General features: G+C 46.8%; 1 protein-coding gene across 16 annotated transcripts in view; it reads right to left on the bottom strand.

Moving 5' to 3' along the window:
* Positions 1 to 12,184, bottom strand: part of sec31a (SEC31 homolog A, COPII coat complex component) — a 100,512-nt gene that overhangs the window by 52,714 nt on the left and 35,614 nt on the right. For 13 of the 16 annotated variants that reach the window (XM_078214679.1, XM_078214621.1, XM_078214664.1 and 10 more), the window contains exons 7-11: positions 10,086 to 10,228; positions 8,590 to 8,689; positions 7,024 to 7,185; positions 4,693 to 4,845; positions 3,665 to 3,892 (exon numbers count right to left, since the gene is read on the bottom strand). In XM_078214679.1, the coding sequence (XP_078070805.1) occupies positions 3,665 to 3,892; positions 4,693 to 4,845; positions 7,024 to 7,185; positions 8,590 to 8,689; positions 10,086 to 10,228 (786 nt within the window). The remainder of the gene's footprint in view (positions 1 to 3,664; positions 3,893 to 4,692; positions 4,846 to 7,023; positions 7,186 to 8,589; positions 8,690 to 10,085; positions 10,229 to 12,184) is intronic. The other 3 variants (XM_078214563.1, XM_078214689.1, XM_078214646.1) reach the window with 1 other exon arrangement.

The following is a 12,184-nucleotide window of genomic DNA, read 5'->3' as shown; positions in this document are numbered from 1 at the left end:
TCCCGGGACACTAACGGGCAATTTAGAATGGCCAATCAACCTAGCCCGCACATCTTTGGAAATTCGCCCCTATTGCAATTGGCTTTCCTGAGTAGCTAGGTGCATAAGCCAAAGGGCACATTGGCTGTTTTGGCAATTTAAAACCATTTCAGATCAGTTTTCATATTTATACTCCTGGAGCATAAGCTTTCAAGGCTTTGTGCCAATGGTTTTTTTTGACTGCAGCAGCATTATTGCCATCAATGGGTTTCCCAATGGAAACCTCCCTCTGTGAGGTGCTGGGATGGCTACCAGGGTGTCCGGCAAGCTGAGATGTTCATGGGATGCTCAGTGCCTATCTGCTGTTACCTGGTCACCACAGATATTTGTGCATGGCTTAATTAAACTGCTTCTTATAAGGCATTCCAATCACAGTGCAACTTGGTTTTTCACTGGTATTAAGCTTGACCAAAGACTCAGGTTTTATTATGGTGCTTGTCAGTTATTGTAAACTAAATAACACACCAGTGTACATAAATGGATCCAACCAGCACACGTCGAAAGATCCTCATTCATTCAGCCAGTCAATAAATGGCAACACCTGGGAGATTACTGGTTCAATTCCTGGTTCTCCGAGATGGCTGTTGCATTGTTGCAATTACTGCCATGTTAACGGATGGTTAATTTGCCGGAGTTTCTGCCCTCAGTTGTTAAAGAGTAATGGCTGGAGCAGTTGAACAGCCTGCTGACACAACCTCGAGGCTCAGGCATGAAGAGTGAAGAGATAGAGGAAGATACCACGTGACAGTCCAGTGAAAGGTAAATGCATCCTGACAAAGAGTGTGGGAAATAATGGGAGAGAGGAAAATGACACCGGCACTCTGTGATATTTTAGTAAAACCATACAGTTGTGGTCACTAGACTTCCAACCAGGTTTACATCAACAGGGATGACAAAAGGACACAAGATCATTAAGGTGTGAAGGGACAGGTTAAGAAAACAAATGTTAAAGCTACTTTTAAAAGGATTTTTGAGGCAACACTAAATCACCTGTGAAAGTAAGCGGCGGTTACAAGGCCTCTTGAAGCTTTACAGGCAATCATTTTATCAGGATGACTCTTGAAGTGGCAAAACATTTTTTGTTTAAATCAAAGGTTTCTTCAGAAGTTACAGGTAAACAAAAGATTGTTTTAAAGATTTCTCTGAGGCAAAGGAAATATAAAGCGGGTAAAAACGAATGTGGATGTGAAAACTGATGCTCACTTCCTGCAGCCTGAAGCCACAACACCAAATTAGGAACATAGGAGCAGGGGAAGGCCATTGGCCCATTAAGCCTGCTCTGTCATTCAAGCAGATCATGGGTGATCGCAATTTTCCCTCAATATCCTCTGATGCCATTACAATCCAAAAATCGATCCATTCCTGCCTTGAATATGCTCAATGATTGGGCTTCCACAGTCCTCTGGGGTAGAGAATCTTTACCCCTCTGGGGTAGAGAATCTTTACCCCTCTGGGGTAGAGAATCTTTACCCCTCTGGGGTAGAGAATCTTTACCCCTCTGGGGTAGAGAATTCCAAAGATTCATCGCCCTCTGAGTGACAAAGTGCTCCTTTTCATCTCAGTCTTAAATGACCAGCCCTTTATTCTGAGACTGTGGCCCCTGGTTCTAGATTCACCGTGTGTGTGGAGATGACATCTCCACATCATGACTACCATCGACACCGCAAACTGCCGGCTCCAAGTGGAGAGGATCTCCAAGAAGATCGCACATATCGATCTAGATTCACCAGCCAGAGGAAACATCCTATCTACATCCACCCTGCCACATCCTGCAATAATTTTCTAAGTTTCAGTGAGATCAACTCATTCTTCAAGGCCATTTTTCTCAATCTCTCCTCATAAGGCAATCCCGCCATCCCAGGGATTAGTTTTGTGAACCTCCATTCCAATTTTTCCATGACAAGCATATCTTTCCTTTGATAAGGAGATCAAAACTTTACCCAACACTCCAGGTGAGGTCTCACCGAGGCTATAAACAAATGCAGCAACACATCTTTACTCCTAGGTGCAAATCCCCTTGTGACGAAGGGCAATGTACCATATGCCTTCCTAATTGCTTGCAGCATCTGCATGCCAACTTTTAGTGACTCATGAACAATAACACCGAGGTCCCTTTGGACATCAACACTTCCCAATCTTTCACCATTTAAGAAATACTCTGTTTTTCTACCAAAATGGATATCCTTGCAATTATTCACACAATATTCTATTTGCCATGTTCCTGCTCATTCACTTAGCCTGCCCAAATCCCACCTTGTATCCGCCTCACAACTTACATTCCCACCTAGTTTTGTGTTATAAGTAAATTTGGAAGTATTACAATTGGTTTTGAACGTGTGTCCCTGGCACTGATCCTTGTGCTACCCCTCGAGTAAACAGCCTGCCACCCCGAGAATGCCGTTTATTCCCATTCTCTGTTTTTTGTCTGTCCACCTCACCGATTCTCATTCCAGACCAGTACATTATGCCCATCCCACATGCTCTAATTCTGTTCCTGTGCGGGGCCTTATCAAAAGCCTTCTGAAAATCCAAATACACCACATTCTTTAGTTCCCCTTTATCTATGCTACAACCAACATCCTCAAAAAGCTCCAACAAGATTGTCAAACATGATTTCCCTTTCGTAAATCCTTGCTGACTCTGCTCAGTCATATTCTGCCTCGCTTCCATCAGACTTTTGAATTAAATTAAGCTGATCTTTCTCTGCACCCGAGCTATGACTGTAACACTACATTCTGCATCCTCCCCTTTCCTTCTCCCTTATGTACTCTATAAATGGTATGTTTTGTCTGTATAGTACGCAAGAAACAATACTTTTCATTGTATCACAATACAATGTGACAATAATAAATCAAATCAGTTATCACATCCTTTATAGGGGCGGCACGGTGGCACAGCGGTTAGCACTGCTGCCTCACAGCACCAGGGACCTGGGTTTGATTCCCAGCTTGGGTCACCATCTGCGCAGAGTCTGCACGCTCCCTTCGTGTCTGCATGGATTTTCTCCATGTGCTCCGGTTTCCTCCCACAGTCTGAAAGACGTGCTGGTGAGGTGTATTGGCCATGCTAAATTCTCGCTCAGTGTACCCAAACAGGCGCCAGAGTGCGGCGACTAAGGGATTTTCATGGTAACTTCATTGCACTGTTAATGTAAGCCTACTTGTGACACTAATAAATAAACTTTAACTTATAATAAATTCTAACATTCTCCCTACTACTGAGATCAAAAAGGTATGTAGTTCTCCATTCTCCCTCCCTTCTTAAAATAGTGGGGTTACATCTGCTACTTTCCAGTCCACAGGAATCTTTCCAGAACCTATAGAATTTTTTAAGATAATGCATCCACTATCTCCAAGACATTTTTTACACAGCGAACAATTAGGATCTGGAAAGCACTGCTTTATATATGATGGAGACAAATTCAACTGAGGCCTTCAAAAGGGAATTGGATAATTACCTGAAAAGTTCAGGGCTACAGGGGAAAGACAAGGAAGTAGGACGAGGTGAGTTGCACTTGCAGAGAGCTGGCATGGATGTGACAGGCTGAATGGCCTGCTTCTGTGCTATAACCATTCTATGTTCCAATGAAAAATCTTAAGAATTCACTATCAGCGTTTCCACTCACCTTTAAAAACCCCCAAACGTTCCTCTCAAAGTCTGTCTGGGCAGCATTAACTTTCAATTGACAGTATTCCACAAAGCCTCCTGTATGTATTGTTGACTGCAGCTCATTGGAACGGTTCAGGAGTTCCGATTCTGTGACAACCTGACTGACGAATACTTGGAAAGGAACTTCCGGCTGCTGCTGAGGTTGGGGCTTCACATTCTGAAACGTGACCAGCTTTCCTCCAAACTTGCCATGAAATTTAGCAAAAGGTAACACACAAAACAAATAAGCGATGGAGAAAGAGGAGAAAGAAGAAAAACCGTTCAGCCGTTAAGTTCAAATTACAGCAATGGCGAGTATAACTACTTATTTCCCATCAATTAATCAATTTAAACTAAAGACTAAAATTGGATAGTAAACCTCGGCCATGCCACTAAAGGTGAGGCAGGTATTTCTTTATTACAACTACATGGGAGACAAATAAATAAAATGGAGACAATGAATTTGCTGTAACCTTGGCACAAAATTGCACACAAGAGGGAAAATGCAATATATTTACTTCATTGTTGCCGAATACATTGTTGGAAATGGCACTTGGCTACACACAGCAAGAGAATATGAGCTTCAAACAATGATCTGCAATCAATTGATGTCAATAGGGAGAGTGGTGAAAGCTCCACAAACGACCTCAGTCCTCCTGGACTGGGTATGCAAATTTAGCTCAGAATCTTGTTTTCCAGCGCTATCCAGTTATTCCTGTATCAAGTGTGCATGAGGATGTCAGTTGAAGACAAGAGCAGCCTTGCTGTGACGGCTCCTGCAATCAAATACCCTGTCAGCACTCACTGTCTCAGTTTCCCCACAAGATAATCAGTCTTTGGGTAAGGCACAGAGATGGTGCTGTCAGGTGTAGATTCATACTCTAGTATGAATGATCACCTTCTGAAAAGGAGAGAAAGGGGCACATATATATGTGGGGAAAAAAAACCTTGTGATTTTCTAAATTATTTATTTTTACTCTAGATCACCAAGATTTCAAAACTTACAGCAAACGTAGCTCCTACAGGGCGGCGAATCCACTTGGGTGGTTTTTTAAGAGGCAGCACAGCACTCGGTTGTGCTGCAGAATGAGGGAGCTGCAATGGAGGAAGGCTTTGTCCAGTACCGAATGGATCCAAGTTCCCAAAGGAGGATGAAATCTGCCAAAAACAAAAGTGCAGTATTTGTACATTATAGAGCCTAGAAATGTGGCTCATGGTATTGTCACTGGACCCAAGCCCAGACCCAGACCAAGATCTGGGGACCCGGGTTCAAATCCCACCATGGCAAATGGTGAAATTTGAATTCAATAAAAATCTGGAATTAAAAGTCTAATGATGATGGATGGAAATCTACTGTCTTTACCTGGTCTGGCTTCTCATGTATCCTCTGAAATTAAGGCGGTTAAGGATGGGAAATAAATGCTGGCCCAGCCAATGAAGTTAAAAAAATAAAAACGCACAAAGAGACAAGGAGGTATCACCTCAGAATTCAGGTGTATGCTCACACTAAGACCAAGGCTAAAAATGGCAAATATTTGATTTGTCACATTTGTTGCTTTCAGAACAGTTCTAACAGAAACTCAAGAGCAAGCTGATCATAGGCACTGATCCTGGGAACAATTTTTATCCTTGTCCTCATATCCCCCTAAGAATTTTTGATGCATCCTTGAAAAGCATGCCCAAATTAATCGACAGCCCATTGACCCATTCAGCACAACTAAATCCCCAGCATGGTCTCAATTCCACTTCTCTCATCCTTTCCCACATTTCTCTGAGAGCTCATACAATCAATCTCCACCTGACTTGTAAATTTTGCATTTACTTTCTTGAAAATAAACCACACTAATTGCAAACTTGGTGCCATATTTGTCCCCAAGATGAGTTCATAAAATCATAGAATCTCTACAGTGCAGAAGGAGGCCATTTGGCCCATCGATTCTGCACCAACCACAATCCCACCCAGGCCCTACCTCTGTAACTCCACATATTTTACCTGCCCCTGAAATTAGCATGATTAGCAAAAACTATCCTGGCCAATCAACCTAACCGGCACATCTTTGGACTGTGGAAGGAAACACCTGGAGGAAACTCATGCAGACACGGGGAGAACGTGCAGACTCCACACAGACAGTGACCCGAGGCTGGAATTGAATCCCTGCTGCTGTGAGGCAGCAGTGCTAACCGATGTGCTACCCAGTCTCTAGCCACATGTTCATGCATCACTAAATACATTTATTTCCACATCCATGACATCATTCAACTTCTCGCTTGCCTCAGCTCATTGCCTTCATTACCACCAGACTTGACTGTTCCACTTCTGGCCAACCTCCCACTTTCCACCCCCCATTATTTTGAGCTAATCCAAAATTCTCTGCTTATGCCCTCACTCGCACTGTCCTGTTCGCCTCTCATTTCTCTGCTTGCTGACTGACATGGGGTCCCTCTCAAGCAATGTCTTCATTTTAAAGTTCTCAAACTTGCTTTCAAGTCCTTTCATGGCCTTGTCCCACCCTACCTCTTAAATCTGCTCCTGCCTCACAAGCCTCCAAGGTATCAACACTCATCCAATTCTGACCCCTTGAGCATCCCGAATTTTAATCACGCCACCCTTCAGGGTTGTGCCTTCTGTTGCCAAGGTTCTAAGCTCTGGACGCCCCTCGTTGCGCCTACTAGGCTCTCTACCTTACTTTCCTCCTCTCAGACACTTCTGAAACCTTCCTCTTTGACCAGCTTTTGGTCATCTGACCTAATATCTCTTTATGCCACGAGGTATCATATTTTGTTTTGTGACCGGCGAAGCTCCTCAGGATTTGTTTGGATGTGGGCGTTGCTGACGAGGCCAACATTCATTGCCTTTTTCTGCGCTTGAAATGAGTAGCTTCCTAGGCCATTTAAGCAGCAACCAGTGGGTCTGGAGTCACATGTAGGCCAGACCAGGTAAGGATGGCAAAATTGGTTCCCTAAAGGACATTAGTGAACCAGATAAGTTTTTACGACCTCTCCCTTTTTATTACATTAAAAGCATTACTAATAAGTTGTTTTCATCTGACTGCATGACCCATTTATAAGTGTCCAATGTATATAACACAGTGTCCAACAAAAGATCTGCTGATTTGTTCAGCATCGAGTGTGATAGTTTAATACCACAGTCTAGACTTTGGTGCTGCAATTTTTTCCATTTAAATATTGGCTTTCCTTATGAACCTGTTGGCATTTATGTTGAAATTACGTAAAGGCATTGCTTATTAGGTACAGTGAAGGAACCACAGCAGCGACAATAGTGACAAAACATGAAAAAAGATAAATCACCACCACCTTCATAAAAGATTGATTTACATTGTCAACCTGTCGCTGCCTTTGTGCATCAAGATTGCCACCCATGAGGGAGTAGATGCTGATGTGGCCATCAAATGCAGCTGCAGAGAGGATAGCAGGATTTCTTGGGCACCACTGAATGTCAAAGCACCATTGTGTGGTTGTAGGTAGCTCATAAACCACCTGTTAATAAGAAAACAATTTTGAATTAAGTCACATATATATATATATAAATAAAAGTTTAATACTGAACTTAACCATTCAAATTTAGAATGTGAAAACAAAAAAAAAAACTCTGTGCCTTTTGGCCCCTTGAGTTTGCACCAACTCTCTGACAGAGCATCTCACCCAGACCCTATCCTCGTAACCCCCACATATTTACCCCACTAATTCCCATAATCTATACACCCTGGTACACCAAGGGACATTTTAGTATGGCCAATCAACCTAACCTGTACATTTTAGGACTGTTCTCCAAAGATCTATTCTTGCCCCCCTCCCATTTCTCTTATGCAAACTGCCCCCTGTCCACATCAGCCGAAAGCATAGCATCGGTTTCCACATGTTCGTCCATGACACGCAGCTCAAATGCATTACCAGTTCTTTCAATCCGTCCCTTATCTCTGAATTATACGGCTGCTTATGCGACGTTCAGTACTAGATGAACAGGAAAAGTGGGAAGGCCATTTTTTTGTTGCCCCAACCAAAAACTCTGTTCCTAGCCACCGATTCCATCCTTCTTCCAGGCAACTGTCTGAAGTTGAGCCACACTGCTGGCAACTTCAGGGTCATATCTGACCGAGATGAACTTCCGACCACGTATCCACGCCATCTTTAAGACCATCTATTTCCATGTCCATAACATCAGCTGACACTGCCTTGCCTCAGCTCATCTGTCAATGAAACTCTTAACTGTGCCTTATAACCTGTAGATCTGACTATTCCAAAACATCCCCTATCATCCATTAGCTTGAGCTCATCCACAGCTCTGCCACTTGTGTCCCAGCTCACTCAAGTCCCATTCAGCTATCACCCCTGTGCTCACTCATGTACACTGTCAGCTACACTTCCATTTTAAACTTTTCATTCTGGTTTTAAGTCCCTCCATAACCTCGCCTTTCCCTGTCGCTGTAATCTCCTCTAGATATCTTCAAGTTATCAACTCTGCTCCAATCCTGGTCTCAAGCATTCCAAATTAAATTGCAGTGCTTTCAGGCTCCTAAGACTCCACGCTCTAGAATTTCCTCCCTAAACCTCCTTTCCTCCTTAAGGACACTCCTTAAAACTTACCTCTTTGGCCAAGCTTTTGGTCATCTACCCTAACACTTTCTAACCAAGGTTCAATTTCAAAGTTTCATGTCTAACACTCCAGCAAAGCTCCTTGGAAAATATTATGTCAAAGGTGTTTTACAAGTGTACGTTGTTGCTAGAAAAATTGGGATACTCAACGGATGCACATGAATTTTAATGTTCAGCTCATTTGTGTGAAAATACTTGATGAAAGTTTTTGACCCATACAGAGTTACATGCAGCTCTGAACCCAGCCCGGTGCAAAGCTTAGCGTGATTGTTTTAATATTCAGCTTACTTCTGCGGTGTTAGGGTTCCAGCAAAGCATACGATTGTCCTTCCCACAACTCAGAAGTAGCTCTGGATCTGCCAGGCTCCAGGCAATGGCTAAAATTCCTCTGAAAAATATATTCAATTTATGATGTTAGGAAGCACGAAATGCATCTCAAGCGTCAGGATATTATTTTGTTAAAAAGTTATCCCCCACAATTCTATTCCCATCTTTCTTAAGATCCTGCCTCTTGTCAAGTTATGCTTATTGCGGTGCCAGCAACCTCCTCAGACCTCACTATCACCAGCATTAACGTATCAATTGAACTATCCAGACTTAGGTGTCAGGATGCTACTTAAACCAATGTCGCATGGCAGCTAAATCCAATCAGATGTTTATATGATGTTGACAGTGAAGAATCTTCAACCGTATTAGAGTTAGTATCCTTTTATCAGGTTTATGCAGTGCTTTGAAATGACCTGAAGGAATTGGAGGAGAACTTCAAAAGACTCAAAAGCAAATGCTGTTATGTCAGCAAACACAGCAGCCATGCTGTGCACAGCAAGATCCCACCAAGAGCAATGAGATGGATGATCAATTCAACAGTTTTCTGTTGGGAGGACATGAGGGGAATTCCATTTTTCTTCAACCAGTGCCACAGAATCTTTTACATTTAGCTTACCCGGCAGAAAGAGATTCAGTTCAGTATTTCATCCAAAAGATAGCAATATAAACAATCAATGTGCTCTCAACACTGCACTGAAATACTAGCCTGCGCTATATGATCAAGTCCAAGAGTGGGGCTTGAACACTTGGCATTCTGACTCATAGACAAGGAGTGTACCGAAGTGATCCAAAGTGACACTTTGAAAATCTGTCAATGATTGACTGAGGAGGAAATGAGAACCTGATAACCCTTGAGGATAGAGAAGAAACATTGTAGATGGCCATTCTATGATGATGCATGGAGAATGACTGCTGGACATTTTATTGACATAAGTAAGTCAGTATGATAAAACTGGCAAAGGCAGCGTGATGAAAGGGAGGAAGAGGTTGAGAACAAATGAAGAAAAAAGGCGACAGAAGAAACTCACCAAGGCTCCTTGAACAGCACCTTCCAAACCCTCTGCCCACCAAACGGGACAAGGGCAGCAGATGCATGGGAGCATCACCACCGGCAAGCCACACACCATACTGACTGGGAACCATTCACCATTTTGGATCCAAATCCAAACAGCACTGAGTGTATTTATACCACATGGACTGCAACAGTTCAAGGTGGCAGCTCATCACCAGCATCTCAAGGGCAATTAAGGATGGGTAATAAATGCTGGCCTCACCAACGACCCCAATAACCATGAACAAATACATTCTAAAACTAATGAGGTAATTTCATCACTGCCCTATTAACTATCAGTGTCAGAGAATATTTAATGAATTATAAATATTAAGAAAAAGAATTCGTACCTCACAAATTAATATTTATAAAGCAATTTAATGTCTTTCTGTGGTATTAACTCTACCTTGTGTGGTTTTCCAACACTCGCAGAGGAGATGTTGCAAACCGAAGGTCCCACATCTGAATCACAGGCATTCGATCGTCCTCGGAGGAAACAGCCATCTGTGTGGCAACATCAGGATGCCAGGCCAGTCCAGAACAGTGCATCTGTCAGCAGCAACAAAACACTTTATTAACAGTATATACCGTGGTGCACTGTCCATGGTACAGCTCGCAGATAAAACAAAACAGCTGGGGGGAGTACAGAAGAGAGAGCCAGCAAGAAAAGAGAGGCCTGCAGATTATAAGACAAAGGGGGAAAAAACACGACATACTTCCACATTCTATTTTGATTCCTTCATTAAAGTTGAATTTTAAAAGCTTATAAACCCTTGTTTGTTCTTTTCAAACAAAGAACATATGATTCGGGAGAGTAAAACTGGATAATGATGCTTCTGGGCACTTCATAGCTACAAGTGGCAAGGTTGGTTAGTGAGGTGGGGGGGGGGGGGGGGGGGGGGGGGGAAGAGTGTGCGGGGGGGGGGGAAAGAGTGTGCGGGGGGGGGGGGAAGAGTGTGCGGGGGGGGGGGAAAGAGTGTGCGGGGGGGGGGGGAAGAGTGTGCGGGGGGGGGGGAAGAGTGTGCGGGGGGGGGGAAGAGTGTGCGGGGGGGGGGAAGAGTGTGCGGGGGGGGGGAAGAGTGTGCGGGGGGGGGGAAGAGTGTGCGGGGGGGGGAAGAGTGTGCGGGGGGGGAAGAGTGTGCGGGGGGGGGAAGAGTGTGCGGGGGGGTAAGAGTGCGCGGGGGGGTAAGAGTGCGCGGGGGGGTAAGAGTGCGCGGGGGGGGTAAGAGTGCGCGGGGGGGGTAAGAGTGCGCGGGGGGGTAAGAGTGCGCGGGGGGGGTAAGAGTGCGCGGGGGGGGTAAGAGTGCGCGGGGGGGGTAAGAGTGCGCGGGGGGGGTAAGAGTGCGCGGGGGGGGTAAGAGTGCGCGGGGGGGGTAAGAGTGCGCGGGGGGGGTAAGAGTGCGCGGGGGGGGTAAGAGTGCGCGGGGGGGGTAAGAGTGCGCGGGGGGGGTAAGAGTGCGCGGGGGGGGTAAGAGTGCGCGGGGGGGGTAAGAGTGCGCGGGGGGGGTAAGAGTGCGCGGGGGGGGTAAGAGTGCGCGGGGGGGGTAAGAGTGCGCGGGGGGGGTAAGAGTGCGCGGGGGGGGTAAGAGTGCGCGGGGGGGGTAAGAGTGCGCGGGGGGGTAAGAGTGCGCGGGGGGGTAAGAGTGCGCGGGGGGGTAAGAGTGCGCGGGGGGGGTAAGAGTGCGCGGGGGGGGTAAGAGTGCGCGGGGGGGTAAGAGTGCGCGGGGGGGTAAGAGTGCGCGGGGGGGTAAGAGTGCGCGGGGGGGTAAGAGTGCGCGGGGGGGTAAGAGTGCGCGGGGGGGTAAGAGTGCGCGGGGGGGTAAGAGTGCGCGGGGGGGTAAGAGTGCGCGGGGGGGTAAGAGTGCGCGGGGGGGTAAGAGTGCGCGGGGGGGTAAGAGTGCGCGGGGGGGTAAGAGTGCGCGGGGGGGTAAGAGTGCGCGGGGGGGTAAGAGTGCGCGGGGGGGTAAGAGTGCGCGGGGGGGTAAGAGTGCGCGGGGGGGTAAGAGTGCGCGGGGGGGTAAGAGTGCGCGGGGGGGTAAGAGTGCGCGGGGGGGTAAGAGTGCGCGGGGGGTAAGAGTGCGCGGGGGGGTAAGAGTGCGCGGGGGGGTAAGAGTGCGCGGGGGGGTAAGAGTGCGCGGGGGGGTAAGAGTGCGCGGGGGGGTAAGAGTGCGCGGGGGGGTAAGAGTGCGCGGGGGGGTAAGAGTGCGCGGGGGGGTAAGAGTGCGCGGGGGGGTAAGAGTGCGCGGGGGGGTAAGAGTGCGCGGGGGGGTAAGAGTGCGCGGGGGGGTAAGAGTGCGCGGGGGGGTAAGAGTGCGCGGGGGGGTAAGAGTGCGCGGGGGGGTAAGAGTGCGCGGGGGGGTAAGAGTGCGCGGGGGGGGTAAGAGTGCGCGGGGGGGTAAGAGTGCGCGGGGGGGTAAGAGTGCGCGGGGGGGTAAGAGTGCGCGGGGGGGTAAGAAGTGCGCGGGGGGGTAAGAGTGCGCGGGGGGGGTAAGAGTGCGCGGGGGG

Source organism: Mustelus asterias, chromosome 1 (assembly GCF_964213995.1).
Source record: "Mustelus asterias chromosome 1, sMusAst1.hap1.1, whole genome shotgun sequence".
Classification (NCBI taxonomy): domain Eukaryota; kingdom Metazoa; phylum Chordata; class Chondrichthyes; order Carcharhiniformes; family Triakidae; genus Mustelus; species Mustelus asterias.
This window is presented reverse-complemented; position numbering and strand designations above follow the sequence as displayed.